General features: G+C 39.4%; 1 protein-coding gene across 1 annotated transcript in view; it reads left to right on the forward strand.

Annotated features, from left to right (window-relative positions):
• Window positions 1-18,476: 18,476 nt before the first annotated feature.
• Window positions 18,477-21,689, forward strand: part of UBA6 (ubiquitin like modifier activating enzyme 6) — a 79,911-nt gene continuing 76,698 nt past the window's right edge. Inside the window, exon 1 of the mRNA XM_043906629.1 lies at window positions 18,477-18,633. Within this exon, the coding sequence (XP_043762564.1) occupies window positions 18,563-18,633 (71 nt within the window). The 5' untranslated portion in view covers window positions 18,477-18,562. The remainder of the gene's footprint in view (window positions 18,634-21,689) is intronic.

Genomic DNA, 21,689 nt, shown 5'->3' on the forward strand with positions numbered 1-21,689 from the left:
ATTTTTTAGTCACTTTATTCTTGTATAATAATATATAAATATTTAAAATAGCCACGGCCTAAGGCAAACAAATGCCAAAAATTAACACTGAGAAACACAGATCTTTTACTGCAAAGGGGCTTAGCAACAATTACAATCTTATGCTAAGATAATAAATACATAAAGCACAGATAGTATTTCCCCTGCTCATATGATCAGTTTTTCCTCCTGTGGGTTAAGAAAAATTGCAATGAATCTAATTTTTTCCTTGGCTTCAAAAGCATTCTGACATTTGGGGTATTCAGCAACCAACCCACTGTCCACTCCTTCAACTTGACAAGACTTATAGTTTTCCTTCATCCCATTCTTCACCTGGTACAGGTTGTGAAGTACCTCCATATAAAAGGGAGTTTCAGAGGGGTTCAGATTTGGACTGGGGGATAGAACATTCCTGTCAGCTATGTGGTCTATGGAGTTTGTGGTAATTAAGTGCAGTAATAACAACATTGTTTTAATATACAATCAAGAAAAGATCTATAGTGATTATGTTTTATAAATAATATATCCTCTCTTTTAAGATGATGGATTTTTTCTGTCTTCTGATCTGTCTAAATCCATAATCCACAAATCACCAAAAAAAAAAAAAAAAAAAGAGAGAGAGAGATCAAGCAAATGCACAAGCAAAATATTATTTGGTATGTAAAATGAACTCTGAAAAACCTCAGTCTCATTATTACAAGTCAAAAGAGTAATAGAGGCAAGGCAGAAGAGTATTAGAAAAAGGAAAAGAAAACCTCTCTGTAAATGTGTAACTAACATCCACTGATATTCGCATTAAATGGTGTGGTTTCCAAAATATGTTGGCACAATACCTCTTTTAATTCAGGCCTGTTTCCACACATTCCATGAAAAGGGGAATAGTATGAAAGGGTTCTTTAGTATCCACTAAATAAGAAAACTATATAAGGGACTTAAACTCAACCACTGTTTATTTTTTTAAACAGGTAAAATATTACTTTATTCACATGTGATATGTACTGCCACATTGAAGTTGAAATGTAATTTCCACACATTCCGGGCCTTGTGTAACCATGGAAAGTAAATTGCTAATTAAACTAATGGTAGGTCTTTACTTTCCTTATTTTTCTCTCCTTATACTTTGTCTTTTAGTTTTGTAGGGTGTGGTGTTTTTTTTTCCCCCACATTCTATATTATTTTCCAATTCTGTCTTCATTAATTCTGTCTTCATTTTCCAACTTTTTTTCATTCACATCTTCTTTTTACTAAACTCATACCTTTAATTAGCCAATCAATGACCCAACTCCACAACTGAATTAGGATGGACTCATAATTTGTAAAGTGCTAAAATACACAAAGTTAACTTTAAAGGTGTGTATATTGATACCAAGAATATACAGTTCTGCTAGATGACACAGGAATATATAGATAAGTCACAACAAAATCATTCTTCTTCCTTGTCTCTTTATCATGCATATTCTTACTCATAAACTTATAACAATTCTGATGTGTGGATTTAAAAGCAAAAATATATGAGATACAATCTAAGGGCTTTAGTAGATATGTGTTTATAAAACATATGTCAGTTTGGCTTTGTTCATGGAACTGTTTTTAGGGAACATATTTAGATATGTTCTCAGGCATTTTTTTTTTTAATATATTACCTAAAGGGCTATTCAAAATCTTTGTGCAGGTGTTTTTAACCTGTGCTCCATGCACAAAACTATTTCAATGGGACACCTTTTCTTTGATTCCTATTTCTATTATTTTACACACTTAAAAACATTATCCTGAGAGGAGTTTATAAGCCAATTCAGGCTGCCAAAGAAGCAATGTCACACACAAAAATTAAGAATTCCCAACTGATCTTGTATATTTATAAAGAAGTTTATTATAAAAATGTATCAGAATGTATTCACCTGTTTGTGCAGTCTTGACCACATGGACTGTGTTTACATATACATAATAATATTGAAACTGAATTTCAATTTGATCACTCATCATGTTAACCTTGGAAACTCTCTTAAGGCTACAAATGTATGAAAAACTTTGCAGAAATAACTATATTATTATAAAATATTGTGGTATGTAAATTATAATGTGAATATGGATGTAAACCAAAATTAATAGTGCAAAAGTTAAATGTAACTTTTAAGTTAAAAGTATGTCACTCAACAAAGAGTATTTAATATTTGATATTATAGTCATTTACTCTATTTTCAGGCATAATAAAAGATGAGGATTCCTTGTATCTTCTGTAATCAAATGTATCAGATAATTAAGAGTCTATCTTGGCTGTCTTTTCATCTATTTAGCATATAAAACTGGTTAAAAAAATGGATTTCCTCTTGCAATTCAATTTAGTTATACATAACATGAACAAACAACAATGAATTAAACAAAGATTGCACAAATTCAACTTCAGTCTAAAAAACAGAGATACCATAGCTAAAAATAAACAAACCAAAAATTGTTGAGGTACCACAAACATTATCTTCCCAGGAGCATAAATCAGTGTAAACGAACTAGAAAAAAATTTTAGGTGCCCTGGGTCTCAGAACTTACTTGGTAGCCTCAAAGATATAATATTTGTGTTAAAATACATTTACATTTCATCTGTTAAAATACATCTGAAATTCATTTGTTTTATCTTTAGCCTAGTTTCAGTGTCAAACCAATTCCTAAAGCTTGTCTAACTATTATAAATTGTGTTTTTGGAAACTAAATAAAATTAAGATTCAATTTAATCTCTAATTAGGATTAATTGATTTAAATCTTTAGTTCTTTTAGCTATTTAAAAATTAGGTGTAAAACAATTAGCTTAATTTTTAAATTATATAATATACAAATTGCATGCATAGGAACAACAGAATGTATGCAAAAAGTGTTGACATAGTTATCTCTCATTTTAAAAAATTTTCTTTCTTGTGAATACCTGCATCCTAAATTTCCAAAATAGACATATACTGCTTCTGTAATGAGAAAAAGGTAAAATAAATACTATATGTGTGTGTTTGTATGACTTTTGTTTCGTGCTGCTTCTGTTAGAGTGCTTTCTGTTGTAATAGAAATGTCAGACTAGAGATTACGTGTTTTCATTTCATGTTACAGGAAGTCCAGAAGAAAGCATGCAGAGTTGGTTAGCTCAGAGCTTTGAATCATTTTCTCTACTTCCTCTAGGCTTTACTTTACTGATTAGAAGTTAGTTGTCACCTACTAGGAGTCTTAAAGGCATAAAGAAAGGGTGGCCTCTCACTGTTCTTCTCTCCTGGCCAGAACCCTCAGCACTCCCTCTTAAACTGGCTAGAATTGGAGCACATGACCACCCCTAAACTAATCACTAGCAAAGGAGAAAAGGACCACCCCAACACCTTAAGGATATGTTTTATCTTACAGAGAGCAGCACTCAGTTTCCCTGAACACTTAGTCACCTGATAATTTTTTTTTTAATTAGTTCTTTTTTTCCCTCTCTCTGTCTCTCTCTTTTTCTTTTTTCTTGTTTTGTGAGAACAAGAGGGGACTGTTTTGGGGATCAGAGGTCAGAAGCGCCAGCTATAATCACCAATTACCTTCTCAAAATCAGAACTAAGTATATCACAAAGTTTAAATAGCACACAATTTAAACAAAAAGAATAAAGGCTAAATATAGTAATTACATGATAGCAATTAAACAATAAATGTAGCCCTAAGTGAAAAGAACAGATTTTATTATTTTTCAAAATCAAAATCCAAGGGTGGTTCGAAGATGGCAGAGGAATAGGATGGGGAGACTACTTTCTCCCCCACAAATTCATCAAAAGATCGTTTGAATGCTGAGCAAATTCCACAAAACAATTTCTGAATGCCGGGGGAGGACACCAGGCACCCAGAAAGGCTTCTCTTCGGAAGGAGGTAGGGCAAAATATAAAAGATAAAAAGAGCGACAAAGGAGTTAGGGACAGAGACCCATCCTGGGGAGGGAGTCGTGAAGGAGAAGTTTCCAAATACTAGGAAACCCTCTCACTGGTAGGTCTGTGGAAGTTTTGGAATCTCGGAGGGCAACATAACTGAGAGGAAAAAAAAAAAAGAACCCACAGATTACGGGCCTAGCCATGACTCCCAGCAGAGAGGTAGCCCAGACCCTTGTCCACCAGCAGCAAGCCGGAGCTGAACAGGGAGGTGCGGGCTGCAGGCATAGGGTGGGGACCAGGCCTGAATGCCCTGAGGACAATCTGAGGGAGCTAACATGAGATAGCAATCTGAACTGCAGGATAAAAAATAAAAAAAGAAGTGAAGTCGCCCAGTCGTATCTGACTCTTTGTGACCTCATGGTGTATAGCCCTCAGGGTTCCTCTGTCCACAGGATTTCCCAGGCAAGAATACTAGAGTGGGTTGGCATTTCCTTCTCCAGGAGATCTTCCCCAACCCAGGGATTGAACCCAGGTCTCCTGCATTGTAGGCAGACACTTTACTGTCTGAGCCACCAGGGAACTGCAGGATAGCCAGAAGGAAAAAAAAGAGAGAGAGAGAACTTTCCCATGAAAAGCTCGGAGGCACAGCCTGGCCTGCTCACAAAACAAAGGATTGAGCAAATAGTAGAGGAGAGCTAGCCAGTCCCGGACCGGCCCCTCCCCCCACTGGAGCAGAGAGGCAGGAGGGAGATAGTCACAGCTGGAAGGCAAGGGGCAATGTTGGCCCCAGAGACCGCATCCTCTACCAACCTGTGAGCAAGCTCCCAGTTACTAACGAAGTCTTGCTGGGATCTTGGACGGTTGACATCTGCCATGAGGGTCGCAGTCAGAGATCAGCTCCCCAGAGGAGACACACGGCACACCCGAGGCAGCGCTCTCGCGGAGCACCCAGGAAGCCGAGGGGCTGGGACCGGGGAGGTGATAAGACACACCGCCCAGCTGGGAGAGTGCACTTGCCAAGCACCTGGTCGCCTGAGCTGTTCGGACCTGGGAAGGGCACAAAACGCAGGCCCAACTGAATCTGTGCCTTTGTGGAGTACCTGAGAACCTGAATCTGAGCGGCTTAGACCTGGGAAGTGCACGCAACCCAAAGATCGCTTTAGGCAGTTACCTTGCAGAGCAACCTGGAGCCTGAGCAGTGTAGACTGGGAAAGTACACACGCCGTGAGCGGCGGCAAACCCAGTGTGGCCCAGATACTGTGAGCACTCCCCACGCACGCCAGTGAGATTTGTTTGCAGAGTTCCTCCCTCCCTGCAGCACAACTGAACAAGTGAGACGAAATAAGTGACCACCTTCGCCCCCTTGTGTCAGGGCAGAAATTAGACACTGAAGAGACTTGCAAACAGAGGAAGCCAGAATAAACAAAGAGGGAACTGCTCTGGAAGTGACAGGTGCAACAGATTAAATCCCTATAGTTAGCATTGACTACATTGGAAGGGGACTATAGACTTTGAGAAGAAGTATAAGCTGGACCAAGGAATCATCTGAAATTGAACTGACCCAACACTGCCCTCAACAACTCCAGAGAAATTCCTAGATATTTTTCACTATTATCATTTTTAAAATTTTTTTAATTTTTTTAAATTTTAAGTTCTTTATTACTCCTTTAATTTTAATTTTTATAACCTACTAATACCTTGCCACCAAAAAATTGATGCTTTTGAACTGTGGTGTTGTACAAGATTCTTGAGAGTCCCTTGGACTGCAAGGAGATCCAACCAGTCCATCCTAAAGGAGATCAGTCCTGGGTGTTCATTGGAAGGACTGATGCTGAAGCTGAAACTCCAGTACTTTGGCCACCTCATGTGAAGAGTTGACTCATTGGAAAAGATCCTGATGCTGGGAGGGATTGGGGGCAGGAGGAGAAGAGAACAACAGAGGATGAGATGGTTGGATGGCATCACCAACTCGATGAACATGAGTTTGCATAAACTCCGGGAGTTTGTGATGGACAGGGAGGCATGGCATGCTGTGATTCACAGGGTCACAAAGAGTTGGATACAACTGAGCGACTGAACTGAACTGAACTGAATACCTTGCCAAAAAAAAAAAGACTCTCTTTTTAAAGCAAATTTCATATATATTTTTTATAATTTTTGTGATTTTGTTTAATTTTTTAAATATTGTATTTTCAAGAGTTTAACCTCTACTCCAGATTTTTAATCTTTGCTTCTTGGTTTTTGTTATCAATTTTGTACCTTTAAGAATCCAATCTTCAGTACCCATTTTTACTTAGGAGTGTGACTACTGGCTTGATTGCTCTCTCCCCTTTTTTACTTTCCTTTTTCTCCCCCAGGTCAACTCTATCTCCTCTCTTCCCCATCTCTTCTCTACCCAAATCTGTTAATCTTTTTGGGTGCTCTGGACTGTGGAGAACATTTAGGGAACTGATCACTGGCTAGATCTGTCTCTCGCCTTTTGATTCCCCCTCTTCTCCTCCAGGTCACCTCTATCTCCTTCCCCTTCTCTTCTCTATATAACTTCATGAACCTCTCTGAGTGTTCAAGACAGTGAAGAGCAAATAGGGAATTGATTACTGGCTAGATTTCTCTCTCCCCTTTTGATTCCCCCTCTTCTCCTCCTGGCCACCTCTATCTGCCTCCTCCCTCTTCTCTTCTCCATGTAACTCTGTGACCCTCTCTGGGTGTCCCTTACTGTGGACAATCTTTTCACCATTAACCTAGATGTTTTATCATTGGTGCTATATGGATGGAGAAGTCCTGAGGCTACTGTAAGAAGAAGACTGAAAGCCAGAGGCAAGAAGCTTAAATCCAAAACTTGAGAACACCAGAAAACTCCTGACTCCAGGGAACATTAATCGACAGGAGCTCATCCAAAAGCCTCCATACCGACACTGAAACCAAGCTCCACCCAAGAGCCAACAAGTTTCAGAGCAAGACATACCAAGCTAATTCTCCAACAATGCAGGAACATAACTCTGAGCATTAAAATACAGGCGGCCAAAAGTCACAGCAAACCCATGGACACCTCAAAACTCACTACTGGACACTTCATTGCACTCCAGAGAGAGGACACCCAGCTCTACCCACCAGAACACCAATGCAAGCTTCCCTGAACAGGAAACCTTGACAAGTCACTCGTCCAACTCCACCCACAGAGAGCAGGCTCCACAATAAAGAGGAGCCACAAACTTCCAGCATACAGAAAGGCCACCCCTAACACAGCAATCAAAACAAGATGAAAAGGCAGAGAAATATTTAGCAGGTAAAGGAACATGATAAATGCCCACCAAATCAAACAAAAGAGGAGGAGATAGAGTCTACCTGAAAAAGAATTCAGAATAATGATAGTAAAGATGATCTAAAATCTTGAAAACAAAATGGAGTTACAGATAAATAGTCTGGAGACAAGGATTGAGAAGATGCAAGAAATGTTTAACAAGGACCTAAAAGAAACAAAAAAAGAGTCAATCAATAATGAATAATGTAATAACTGAGATCAAAAACACTCTGGAGGGAACCAACAGTAGAATAATGGAGGCAGAAGATAGGATGAGTGAGATGGAAGATAGAATGGTGGAAATAAAATGAAGCAGAGAGGAAAAAAGAAAAAAGAATTAAAAGAAATGAAGACAACATCAGAGACCTCTGGAACAATGTCAAATGCCCCAATATTCGAATCACAGGAGTTGCAGAAGAAGACCAAAAGAAAGGCCAAGAGAACATACTTGAAGAGATAATAGTTGAAAACTTCCCTAAAATGGGGAAGGAAATAGCCATCCAAGTCCAAGAAACCCAAGGTGAAACACCCCAAGACACATATTAATCAAATTAACAAAGATCAAACACAAAGAACAAATATTAAAAGCAGCAAGGGAGAAACAACAAATAACACACAAGGGGATTCCCATAAGGATAACAGTTGATCTTTCAGTAGAAACTCTTCAGGCCAGAAGGGAATGACAGGACATACTTAAAGTGATGAAAGAGAAAAACCTACAACCCAGATTACTGTACCCAGCATGGATCTCATTCCAATATGAAGGAGAAATCAAAAGCTTTACAGACAAGCAAAAACTCAGAAAATTCAGCACCATCAAACCAGCTCTTCAACAAATACTAAAGGATCTTCTCTAGACAGGAAACACAGAAAGTTTGTATAAACATGAACCCAAAACAACAAAGTAAATGGCAAAGGGACCATACTTATCAATAATTACCTTAAATGTAAATGGGTTGAATGCCCCAACCAAAAGACAAAAACTGGCTGAATGGATACAAAAACAAGACCCCTATATAGGCTGCCTACAAGAGACCCACCTCAAAACAAGGGACACATACAGACAGTAAGTGAAGGGCTGGAAAAAAACATTTCACACAAATGGAGACCAAATAAAGCAGGAGTAGCAATACTCATATCAGATAAAATAGACTTTGAAATAAAGGCTGTGAAAAGAGACAAAGAAGGACACTACATCAAAGGATCAATCTAAGAAGAAGATTTAACAATTATAAATATATATGCACCCAACGTAGGCACACCACAATATGTAAAGCAAATGCTAACAAGTATGAGGGGAAATTAACAGTAACACAGTAATAGTGGGAGACTTTAATAACCCACTCACGCCTATGGTTAGATCAACTAAACAGAAAATTAGCAAGGAAACACAAACTTTAAATGATACAATGGACCAGTTAGACCTAATTGATATCTATAGGACATTTCACCCCAAAACAATCAATTTCACCTTTTTCTCAAGTGCACACGGAACCTTCTCCAGAATAGATCACATTCTGGGCCATAAATCTAGCCTTGGTAAATTCAAAAAAACTGAAATCATTCCAAGCCTCTTTTCTGATCACTCTGTGGTAAAATTAGATGTCAACTACAGGGAAAAAAAACTATTAAAAATACAAACGTATGGAGGCTAAACAATACGCTTCTGAATAACCACCAAATCACAGAAGAAATCAATAATGAAATCAAAATATGCATAGAAACGAATGAAAATGAAAACACAACAACCCAAAACCTATGGGATTCAGTAAAAGCAGTGGTAAGGGGAAGGTTCATAGCAATATAAGCTTACCTCAAGAAACAAGAGAAAAATCAAGTAAATAACCTAACTCTACACTTAAAGCAACTAGAAAAAGAAGAAATGAAGCACCCCAGGGTTAGTAGATGGAAAAAAATCATAAAAATTAGAGCAGAAATGAATGAAAAGAAACAAAGGAGACCATAGCAACAATCAACAAAGCTAAAAGCTGGTTCTTTGAGAAGATAAATAAAATAGACAAGCCATTAGCCAGACTCATCAAGGGAAAAACAGAGAAAAATCAAATCAACAAAATTAGAAATGAAAATGGAAAGATCACAACAGACAACACAGAAATACAAAGGATCATGAGAGACTACCATCAGCAACTATACGCCAATAAAATGGACAACTTGGAAGAAATGGACAAATTCTTAGAAAAGTATAACTAACTGAACCAAGAAGAAATAGAAGATCTTAACAGACCCATCACAAGCACGGAAATCTAAACTGCAATCAGAAATGTTCCAGCAAACAAAAACCCAGGACCAGATGCCTCCACAGCTGAATTCTACCAAAAATTTAGAGAAGAGCTAACACCGATCATACTCAAACTCTTCCAGAAAACTGTAGAGGAAGATAAACTTCCAAACTCATTCTATGAGGTCACCATCACCCTAATACCAAAACCAGACAAAGATGCCACAAAAAGAGAAAACTACAGGCCAATATCACTGATGAACATAGATGCAAAAATCCTTACCAAAATTCTAACAAACAGAATCCAACAACATATTAAAAAGATCATACATCACGATGAAGTGGGCTTTATCTCAGGGATGCAAGGATTCTTTAACAATCGCAAATCAATGTGATACATCACATTAACCATTGAAAGATAAAAACCATATGATTATCTCAATAGATGCAGAAAAAGCCTTTGACAAAATTCAAAATCCATTTATCATAAAAACCCTCCAGAAAGCAGGCATAGAAGGAACATATCTCAAAATAATAAAAGCCACATATGACAAACCCATAGCAAACATTACCCTCAATGGTGAAAAGTTGAAAGCATTTCCCGTAAAGTCAGGAACAAGATAAGGGTGCCCACTCTCATCACTACTACCCAACATAGTTTTGGAAGTTTTAGCCACAGCAATCAGAGAAGAAAAAGAAATAAAAGGAATCCAGATTGGAAAAGAAGTAAAACTCTCACTGTTTGCAGATGACATGATCCTCTGCATAGAAAACCCTAAATATTCCACCAGAAAATTACGAGAGCTAATCAATGAATATAGTAAAGTTTCAGGATATAAAATTAACACACAGAAATCCCTAGACACTAACAATGAGAGAACAGAAAGAGAAATTAAGGAAACAATTTCATTCACCTTTGCAATGAAAAGAATAAAATACTTAGGAATAAATCTCCCTAAAGGAACAAAAGACCTATACATAGAAAACTATAAAACACTGATGAAAGAAATCAAAGAGGACACAAATAGAGGGAGAAATATACCACGTTCATGGCTCAGAAGAATCAATACAGTGAAAATGAGTATACTACCCAAAGCAATCTATAGATTCAATGCAATCCCTATCAAGCTACCAATGGTATTTTCCAGAGAACTAGAACAAATAGTTTCACAATTTGTATGGAAATCAAAAAAAAAAAAAAAAAAAAACCTTGAATAGTCAAAGCAATCTTGAGAAAGAAGAATGGAACTGGAGGAATCAACCCGCCTGACTTCAGAATATACTACAAAGCTACAGTCATCAAGACAGTATGTATGGTACTTGCACAAAGACAGAAATATACATCAATGGAACAAAATAGAAAGCCTAGAGATAAATCCACACACCTATGGACACCTTATCTTTGACAAAGGAGGCAAGAATATACAATAGAGAAAAGACAATCTCTTTAATACTTGGTGCTGGGAAAACTGGTCAACCACTTGTGAAAGAATGAAACTAGAACACTTTCTAACACCATACATAAAAATAAACTCAAAATGAATTAAAGATCTAAATGTAAGGCCAGAAACTATAAAACTCCTAGAGGAAAACATGGGCAAAACACTCTCTGACATAAATCACAGCAGGATTCTCTATGACACACCTCCCAGAGTAATGGAAATAAAAGCAAAAATAAACAAATGGGACCTAATGAAACTTAAAAGCTTTTGCACAACGAAGAAAACTATAAGCAAGGTAAAAAGACAGCCTTCAGAATGGGAGAAAATAATAGCAAATGAAACAACTGACAAAGAATTAATCTCAAAAATGTACAAGCAGCTACTGCAGCTCAATTCCAGAAAAATAAATGACCCAATCAAAAAATGGGCCAAAGAACTAAACAGACATTTCTCCAGAGAAGACATACAGATGACTAACAAACACATGAAAAGGTGCATAACATCACTCATTATCAGAGAAATGCAAATCAAAACCACAATGAGGTACCATCTCACGCCAGTCTGAATGGCTGCTATCAAAAAGTCTATAAACAATAAACGCTGGAGAGGGTGTGGAGAAAAGGGAACCCTCTTACACTGTTGGTGGGAAAGCAAACTAGTACAAACACTATGGAGAACAGTGTGGAGATTCCTTAAAAAACTGGAAATAGAACTGCCATATGACCCAGCAATCCCACTGCTGGGCATACACACTGAGGAAACCAGAATTGAAGACACGTGTACCCCAATGTTCATCACAGCACTGTTTACAACAGCCAGGACATGGAAGCAACCTAGATGCCCATCAGTAGATGAACGGATAAGGAAGCTGTGGTGATACATGTACATAATGGAATATTACTCAGCTATTAAAAAGAATGCATTTGAATCAGTTCTAATGAGGTGGATGAAACTGGAGCCTATTATACAGAGTGAAGCAAGTCAGAAAGAAAAACACCAATATAGTATACTAACGCATATATATGGAATTTAGAGAGATGGTAACAATGACCCTATATGCGAGACAGCAAAAGAGACACAGATGTAAAGAACAGACTTTTGGACTCTGTGGGAGAAGGTGAGGGTGGGATGATTTGAGAGAAGCATTGAAACATGTATATTATCATATGTGAAACAGATCCCCAGTCCAGGTTCGATGCATGAGACAGGGTGCTCAGGACTCATGCACTGGGATGACCCTGAGGGATGAGATGGGGAGGGAGGTGGGAGGGTGGTTCAGGATGGGGAACACATGTACACCCATGGCCGATTCATGTCAGTGTATGGCAAAAACCACTACAATATTGTAAAGTAATTAGCCTCCAATTAAATAAAAACAAACAAACAAAATAAACACCAAAAAACAAAACAAAACATGAAAAAAAAATCCAAATCCAAATATCTAAACTCCAGTGGCTGGAATCTTCATCTGAAGCATAGAAGGTAGCTTCTACCTAATTATTGACTTTCTCTCATAACTAGTCCATTGAGTAAGAAATTCACATGAGTTTTTAAAATTCTAACAATCATTTCAGATTAAGAGAATAATTGCCAGGTAAATTGATAATTTAAAATGTGGCAACCTGAAGTGAATTTCCTAGGAAACTAATAAAACTTTACTTCAAATCTCCTCATTCAGCCCCCTCATGAGCCCTGGAAAAGAAGTCTTCCTATGGTTATATGCTTTTATAGAATCACAAAAATAAGGTATTATAATTGTATTGGTTAAGATCACCTCTTTTCACTTTTACTTCTCCTCTGTCACATTCCTTTATCAGATGACGTGGTGTTGGAATGACCATGGATAGCTTTGGGATCCAGCGAAGGGGAACCTGTTGTTCATTGCTAATTCTTGTCCCACTCTTATGCCAGGCTCCTCTGTCCTCCACTATCAAGGGGAGCTTGGTGGTAGGCAAAGCTATTTCTTGCTATCCCCTTCATCCAGAATTGCCCAACATTTGGAACTAAATATGAAATCTCACCAGCAGAGGGGTGAGGATTCATAGGAGTAATTTGTCATTGTTGTTGTTGCTACTTAATATTATCTTAATTGGTAATAAAGAATCTTTAGAGTATGTTTATCCTAAAATTGTCAAATTTCACTAATTATTAAAGATAGATATCTCTCTTGCTGTCTTATTGGAGATGATAACCTAGATTCAGTATGTATTGCCACACCTTTGCTTCCTATCTCTATCATTAAAGCATTAAATCATCTAGCATTAAAACATCCTTAACTGCACTGGTGAGGGTTATTGTACAGATTAGAAAGAGCTGCTGGGAGCTCTACTTGCTGGAATATAAAATCCAGCCTCCCATACAAAGCCCAGAGAAAAGAGGACTGTGAGAGATGACTCCTTCAATACCTTCTTCAGTTAGATTAGTGTTGTTAAGTATGTCCCCACATGAATGTTTCTAGACCTACAATGGATTGTAAATCATGAAGGTCTCTCTAGAATACCACCATGGGCAAAGAAGATGCTGCAAATACTTATGCCTCTAGGCACTACACCACTGAAAAGAAAATCAATGAGCCAGTGTTAGACAGGGTTCAGAAGCTAGCTGACCAAAGTGTAGGTTCAGGCTTTCTTGGACTTCCGCTGACTGTTTGTAAAGCCAGTTTCTATTCACATTTCTGCTGATAGTTGATTATAGGAACAGAGTTCATTTACCCAACTCAGTTTTTCTCAGCTGTCGCTAAAGTCATCAACTTCATCTACTATATAGCTTTATGACTGCACTTTTATATGAGCTAATGGAACTATTTACATTTGTGTTGAAACCCTGATTACAAGCAATCAATATGCAATAAGCTTTAACCATATTTCAACAGGATTCTATTCTCCATCAACATTTCCCTCAGATTTTATTATGCCATGCATATCTATATGACAGACTTCCAACCAACTTCTTCTCTGTTTCCATACCTACTTCCTCTGTCCACATATATTCCAGTTATCTTTGCTTTAAAAAAAGCCCAATCACAAACATTTTCTGTACGAGTCCTTGTTAGGAGTTAACCAACCCTGTGACCTTTATAATGGTAAACATAAGGCATGTCTAAGGAAAGGTAGGATCCAGAGTACAAAATGGCATCAGACCCAAGAGCAATGGAACTACAAATAAACCAAGCAATAGAAAGAAAAACAAAAGACTATTGCAGAGATAAGTACAGCCCAGAACTCAATAAGGAAAGCTGTACTGAAAAGAGGTTCAGAGGTACCCACAGAATGAGTTAGAGGAAGCGACTGAGAGCGATGCAAGGCACTTTCAAAACAAAGGCCTAGGTCTAGCAGAACAGATGGAGAAGGCAGCAACCCGCTCCGGTACTCTTGCCTGGAAAAATCCTGTGGATGGAGGAGCCTGGTAGGCTGCACTCCACCAGGTCTGGAAGAGTCGGACACGACTGAGTGACTTCACTTTCACTTTTCACTTTCATGCATTGGAGAGGGAAATGGCAACCCACTCCAGTGTTCTTGCCTGGAGAATCCCAGGGATGGGGGAGCCTGGTGTGCTGCCGTCTATGGAGTTGCACAGAGCTGGACACGAAGAGACTTAGTGACTTAGCGGCAGCAGCAGAAGCAGAACAGAGATCACCAGGGAACTTTTTAGAAATGCAAATGCTCAGCCCCCCAACCAAGCATAGTGAAGCAGAAATGCTACTGTGGGGTCCAACAATTTGCTTTAACCTGCTGGCCAGGAGATCCTGCTGTGTGCTGAAGGTTGACGCCCCCAGGCTACAGGTTTTGTTGTTGCTCAGTCACTAAGTCTGTCAGACTCTTTACAGCCTCATGGACTGCATCATGTCAGCCTCCTTTGTCCTTCACTATCTCCCGACCTTTGTTCAAATTAATGTTCACTGAGTTGGTGATGCTGTCTAACCACCTCATCCTCTGCCATACTTTTCCCCTCCTGCCCTCAATCTTTTCCAGCATTAGAGCCTTTTCCAATGAGTCTGCCACAGTATTGGAGCTTCAGTTTCAGCATCAGTCCTTCCAATGAATCCAGGGTTGATTTCCTTTAGGATTGACTGGTTTGATCTCATTGCAGTCCAAGGGACTCTCAAGAGTCCTCCCCAGAATCTCAATTTGAAGGCATCAGTTCTTCGCTGCTCACTCTTCTGAGCAACAGCACACATCTGTACAAAAGCTACTGGAAAAAAAACCATAGCTTTGGCTATACAGACCAGCTAGAGGTGCTGGTTGTCAAACTAAAGACTAGAAAACAAGCCATCCATGCAAAGGGAGATGATCTGAATATTGTTTCAGTCAAGACAAAGAGGTGAAATTCAGTAGTTTGTGTCTATGGTGAACAGTGACTGTGGCTGAATTTGGATCTCTGCAATAGGGCACTGAACAGCCTCCTTCATAAAGGGGTTGAAGTGCCTCTATCACAAATTAGGGCATAGTCTAATACATTTACATCATATTGCCTAGAAAGCCACAAAAATACTAAGTCCCACTTAGGGATTTTCAGATTTGTCATCTGTTTTCCACCAATATTAGAAGAAGGTTAAACTTTGGAGTATGATTTATTATATTTTACTTCTAGTCACTGAAAAAGTTGGTTTAAAACTCAACATCAGAAAATTAAGATTATGGCATCCGGGCTCATCACTTCATGGCAAGTAGATGGGGAATCAATGGAAACAGCAACAGACTTTATTTTGGGGGGCTCTAAAATCACTGCGGATGGTGACTGCAGCCATGAAAAGACTTAAAAGACGCTTGCTCCTTGGAAGAAAAGCTATGATCAACCTAGACAGCATATTAAAAAGCAGAGACATTACTTTGCCATCATAGGTCTGTCTAGTCAAAGCTATGGTTTTTCCAGTGGTCATGTATGGATATAAGAAGTGGACTATAAAGAAAGTTGAGTGCCGAAGAATTGATGCATTTGAACTGTGGCATTGGAGAAGACTCTTGAGATTCCCTTTGACTACAAGGAGATCCAATTAGATGATCCTTAAGGAAATCAGTCCTGAATATCCATTGGAAGGACTGATGCTGAAGCTGAAACGCCAATACTTTGGCCACCTGATGGGAAGAGCTGACTCACTGGAAAAGACCCTGATGGGTGGAAAAGATTGAAGTCAGGAGGAGAAGGGGACAACAAAGGATGAGATGGCTGAAGGGCATCACTGACTCAATGGACATGAGTTTGAGTAAGCTCCTGGAGTTGGTGGACAGGGAAGTCTAGGGTGCTGCAGTCCATAGGGTTGCAGAGTCAGACATGACTGAGCAACTGAACTGATCTCTAGTCATTGATGCATAAGTCGATAAATGAAATAATAAAGTATCTTGGAAAATTTTATTTCAATTGTTAATCTACAATGATTTGTCTTTGTACTGTTGTATGGGCAATTTTTAAAAAAATATTTCAGGAAAATGTGATATGCATATATCCCAATCCATAGACCACTTAAGAGGATAATTATTCACATTTTGCAAAGGTTTATTTCCTTCACAAAAGAATTCCGTCGAGTTCTCTCAAATGGCCAGCATGAAGACAGTTCAAATGTTACTGCAGCAGCTTTGGACAGTGAAGTCTGCTTCCAAACTCAGGAGGTAGGCTGCTTTCCAACCATGTTCATGAAGGCCTGACCTCAGAACTCAGTACTTCCTAGTCTTTATGACAGTCATGGAACAGGTGTTCCAATTTGGGGCATCTGGGTATAATATGTTAGAGAAATACACAACAAAGGATGAAACTAGTCATGGCTCTGTATCTACAATGATGTGAATTTATCCAAAACATTTAAGCTCTTCATCTTTTTGAGTCATCCGCTGTAAAGCAATGGCATTGTACATTTAGGTGACTGCTCAGTATTGTTTCCAAGCTAATAGTCAATAATTTAGGAGTATGAAGTGGAAAATACATGTAAATAGCCTCTATAATTATAAAAACACAATATAGATATTATATTTATAATTTGATATAAAATATTTTAGAAATCCAATTTGCACATAAAATTTCAAGAAGATATTCATTAAAATGCACACTTACATGATGATCAAGACAGGGAAATTCTAAATGTACTGTATCCTGGATTGGATGCATACCAAAAAAAGGACATTAGTGAAAAACTGGTGAAATCCAAATAAAGTATGTAGCTAGTTAATAGTATTTGTACCAATATCAATTTCTCAGTCTTAACAAATGGACCACAGTTATGTCAGATGTTGTCATTAGAAGAAATTGAGTGAAGTATATTCAGAAATTGTTTTACCTTTGCAAATTTTCTGTAAATCTAAAAATATCCCAAATAAAAGATTTTAAAACAAAATTATTGTTCTATGCCCTGAGGATGTAACTATTCAAACATACATACATAATACATATAAACACATGTGCAACACAGGCACAACAGAAGCAAAGGAAATTATAGAAATGAAGCCACCATACTTTTCAGCACTACACTAAAAAAAGAAAGGAGGAGCGTTCTAGTGTTAGAAAAGTTTTCCTGAAATCTGAGAAGAAAGAAACATGAGCCTGAACTAAGAAAAGTAAACATCTGCTTTGCCATTCATCAGGCATTAAGACAGATAAAGCCAGCTGTAAAGTTAACAGAAAATACTATTTCTCCTAAGAACATGCTGTAAAGCATCACCAAAAGAATCCACTTCCAGTAACTGCTACTTTTTTTACACACAAAGAACTCTTTTCTCTAAAATCATAGATTGTAAAAAAAAAATTGCTCTTTGAATTTTTCATTAAAATGGAAATATCCGATTGTTGGCTAGATGACCTAAGTTATGTGAAACAGCCTCTACTTCCAGAACTTCAGAAAAGGAGTTTGTGGACATATTCCCCGTCTACTTTTACTCTGTAGCTTCCAAAAAAAAATATTGGTTGAGAGGTTCTTAGACGTATATTTGGCAAGTACTTAGTTTGGCAAGTCACTTACATTGATTGTCAATTTGTCCCTCACTCACAAACTATAGGCAACCTGGATGATATACGTCATTCATCGTTCAAGAAAATCACATGATTCTACCAAATTTGTGATAGTGCTTGACATGTAATAGACGTCCAAAATTAGAAGTTACACGTATAACGTCTTAAAATGGAATTCCTGACTGGAAGTCCGGACCTACTTATTACTAGCCTTTCGGATTTTTCTATTTTTAATAAAATGAAGCGTTTCTTCTTGCCATAAGACTCTTAAGGATTTTGCTATGCAATCCCATTACTTCGCTGGCCACTGGAATCCTGTGTTTGCCTTGCTAAGAGTTTTGGTTCAGCTTAAGTCCGCCAGAACCAAGTCGCTAGCCACTTCAGGCTTCCCTGATGGGTCAGACGGTAAAGACTCTGACAGACACAGACACAGACACACACACTCCCCGTTTCCCACCCCCCCCCCCACCAACACACACACATACATGCACACACACGCACGCACGCACACACACGCACGCACACACACCCGCCGCCCCCAAACCGGCACGCTTCAACTACCTGCGGCAAAGCCCTCCCCCCGACCACACCCAAACCGGAAGCCAGGACGCCCCTGGGGTTGACGGGAAGGCGCTGCCTGGCTGCTCGCTTCTAAGGCCTGCCCCCTCGTGTGACGTCATTGACCGCCCCTTGACCTCGCGGTCCCGCCCTCTTCCCTGCTTCCCAGTAGCCAGCTGCGGCTACGTCTCTGGAGGCGATGGAGGGATCCCAGCCGGTGGCTGAGCGTCCGGGGGAAGAGGCATCTTGCTCCTCCTGGAGGACCAGCGGGTGAGAGAACAAGTGTGGGCGCGAAGTGGGGCGTGGCGGGCAGGACCAGGTGTCCGACTTTCTGCGTCTCCCACTCGGGCGGGCAGGGAGCGCGCGAGAGGCCGCGGGGCAGGGCAGAGCCGGCCTTGGGCGGCGAGGGGAGCGCGCGGGGTAGGTGTGGCGGCGTGGACTTCGGCCTCAGCGACTCCGGGCTTTGTTGAGGCGGAAATCCTCCACTTGTCGCTCCTTTCATCGCTTTCTCAGTTCTGGTTGGGGTCTGCCATCCTTCTTCCTTCCAGTCACCGGACGTAGGAGGGAGGGAGGGGCTCTCGGTGCAAGCTTCCGTGCCCCGGTGCCGGACACCTTCCCTCCTTTCGATAAAGTGAAAGCTGAGCTCCATGGTGCACGATCCTCCGCTGAGATTCTGCTTTGAAAACTGTTACCAGAGGGAACTCGGTAATAATGAATCATTGGTAGTCAGAACACCCTGAGGCCTGTTGATTGCCCTTTAAAACAAGAGAGAGAAAAAAGAAAGAAAGAAAAAGAAACGCAGGGGAAAAAACCACGAGTTACCCATTCTTATTTCGCAGTTGGTGTTGAGGTTCACGTCTTTTCCATTCCTGCAGAAATAGAGGGGAAATGTTCGTGTAGTTCCTGTTTGTCATTTCATAATTAATAAAGCGGATAGTTACGTTCTGCCCACCACCAGAATACAATGTGCCGAAGATAGAAGTGGTGGATATTTGATTTTGAGCTAATATGAATGTTCACAAGTCTATAGCTTTTTCACCAGCCTTAGACTGAAAGGATGCTTTGATACCATGGTATTGCCTGCTATTGCCACCACTGCCAGACTTAGGTGGGGGATATTATGTAATACAAATAAAACCTCCTCTTATTTAAAGCATTTTCATTTGCCATTTAAGACCTTATCAGAAGAATGATATTTGAAAGATTCCAGTAAGGCAGAACTTCTGAAAAGTGGGTGTCAGTCATAATCATTACGTGACAGAACTAGTTAGAATGTAGCTCTTCTCATTTTTACTTAAGAGCTTTACCATCTTAGACTGTTGCTCTCCATGCAAGGAAGACAGATATAGAAAGTGTACTAACAGTAAGACAGTTGTAACAAGACTTTTTCTTGAGTTTTGTATTTTGTTAGAGTGCCAGGGTATATTGTGTATGTGTTTTTATTAGTTAGCTGGAAGGTGATATCACTTGATTATCTACTCAATGATAAGAGAAATAATAACATTTTTGATCATATGTTTTCAAATTCTTTGCCTATATATCAATATACCAGGCCTAGAAAATTGGATTCTGAAACTGAATTTTGTGTTATCACGTTGTTTTTAGAATCCTGTAACTGATATATAGAGCTTCCCAAAACCTAGAATGAATTACACTTTTGCCAAGATGGTATTGATTTTAGCTCAGGCTCAAATTGTCCTGGTGGTTCCCTCTGCCCATGAACCATCTATGTTTCCCAATTATCATTTTTCTTTCTATGCCACACTGTGAAAAAATTGAAATGAGCTGCAGTAATTGATATATCACTCTGTATCTTGTCACACCACTATGTTTCAGTTCAGGTCAGTTGCTCAGTCGTGTTTGACTCTTTGCGACCGTATGGACTGCAGCATGCCAGGCTTTCCTGTCCATCACCAACTCCTGGAGCTTGCTCAAACTCATGTCCATCCAGTTGGTGATGCCATCCAACCATCTCATCCTCTTGTCCCTTTCTCCTCCTGCCTTCAATCTTTCCCAGCGTCAGGGTCTTTTCTAATGAGTTGGCTCTTCACATCAGGTGGCCAAAGTATTGGAACTTTAGCTTCAGCATCAGTCCTTCCAGTGAATATTCAGGGTTGATTTCCTTTTGGATTGACTGGTTTGATCTCTTTGCAGTCCAGGAGACTCACAAGAGACTTTTCCAACATCAGTTTTTTTAATTTTTAAAATTCCTTTAACAGGTATTTTTTTTTAGTGCTTTCTTCATGCCTACTGTGAGAGGTGTGTGTGTGTTCAATCTCCAACTGAACCCATGGACTATAGCCTGCCAGTCCGTGGGATTGTCCAGGCAAGAATACTGGAGCAGGTTGCCATTTCCTACTCCCAAGAAATCTTCCAGACCCAGGGATGGAACCTGTGTCTCCTTCATTGGCAGGTGGATTCTTTACCACTGAGCCGCCTTGGAAACTGTGAGAGGTAGTATACAGTATAGTGTGGTTGTAAGGAACTAGACTGATTAGTTTCAGGGCTTTCCATTTACCTGCTCCGTGACCTTGGGCAGGTTATTTGAATTATGTCAGTCTCAGGTTTTTTCCTTTGTTTAGTGGGTATAGTAATAGTGTCTATCTCATTAAGTTGTTGAAAGGGTTAACTGAGTTAGTAAACACTTAAAACATTGTGACACAATGTTTGTTCTTGTTATTAAATGCCAGGTACTATTTTAGGGATTTGAAAAATAGTAGTAAATTCCTAATGGAGCATACATTCTATAGGGGAAGGCAGATGATAAATAGTTAAGGATGTGTGATTTGAAAAAAATAACAGCAGGGAGCCACCTGAGCAGAAGGAGACCATTTAGTTGATTGTGTTACCAAACTTGGGTCCACTCACTGAATGTGCAGCAAAGCCAATCTACTGACACCAAGTTGTAGTGAAGAAAAGTACAGTTTATTGCAGGATTTAGGAAAGAAAACCGGCAGCTCATGCTCCAAAGACAAAAACTCCCCCATTGGCGTTCAGGGAAGGGTTTTTAAAGACAGTCTGAGGGAGAGGGTCATGGGGTATGTGATCCATGCTCAGTTCTCTGATTGCTTGATGGTGAGATAACAGGGTAATGTTTTGGAACCTCGGTCATCAATCTTCTGGTTCCAGCTGATCTGAGGTCTACCTGCTGCTGGTCAGTTAACTTCTTCGGCTTGGTGGGGATGTTAGCATCTGCAAGACAACTAAAGTCCTTGACTTTGTTTTATGGCTAAACTGTTATTAGTTTGCCTTGCTTGACTGCTCGAGTGGGTAGCTGTTCCCTTTTCCAGAGTATCTTCCCAACCAGGGATGGAACCCAGGTCTCC

Source organism: Cervus elaphus, chromosome 6 (genome assembly GCF_910594005.1).
Source record: "Cervus elaphus chromosome 6, mCerEla1.1, whole genome shotgun sequence".
NCBI classification, from domain to species: Eukaryota; Metazoa; Chordata; class Mammalia; order Artiodactyla; family Cervidae; genus Cervus; species Cervus elaphus.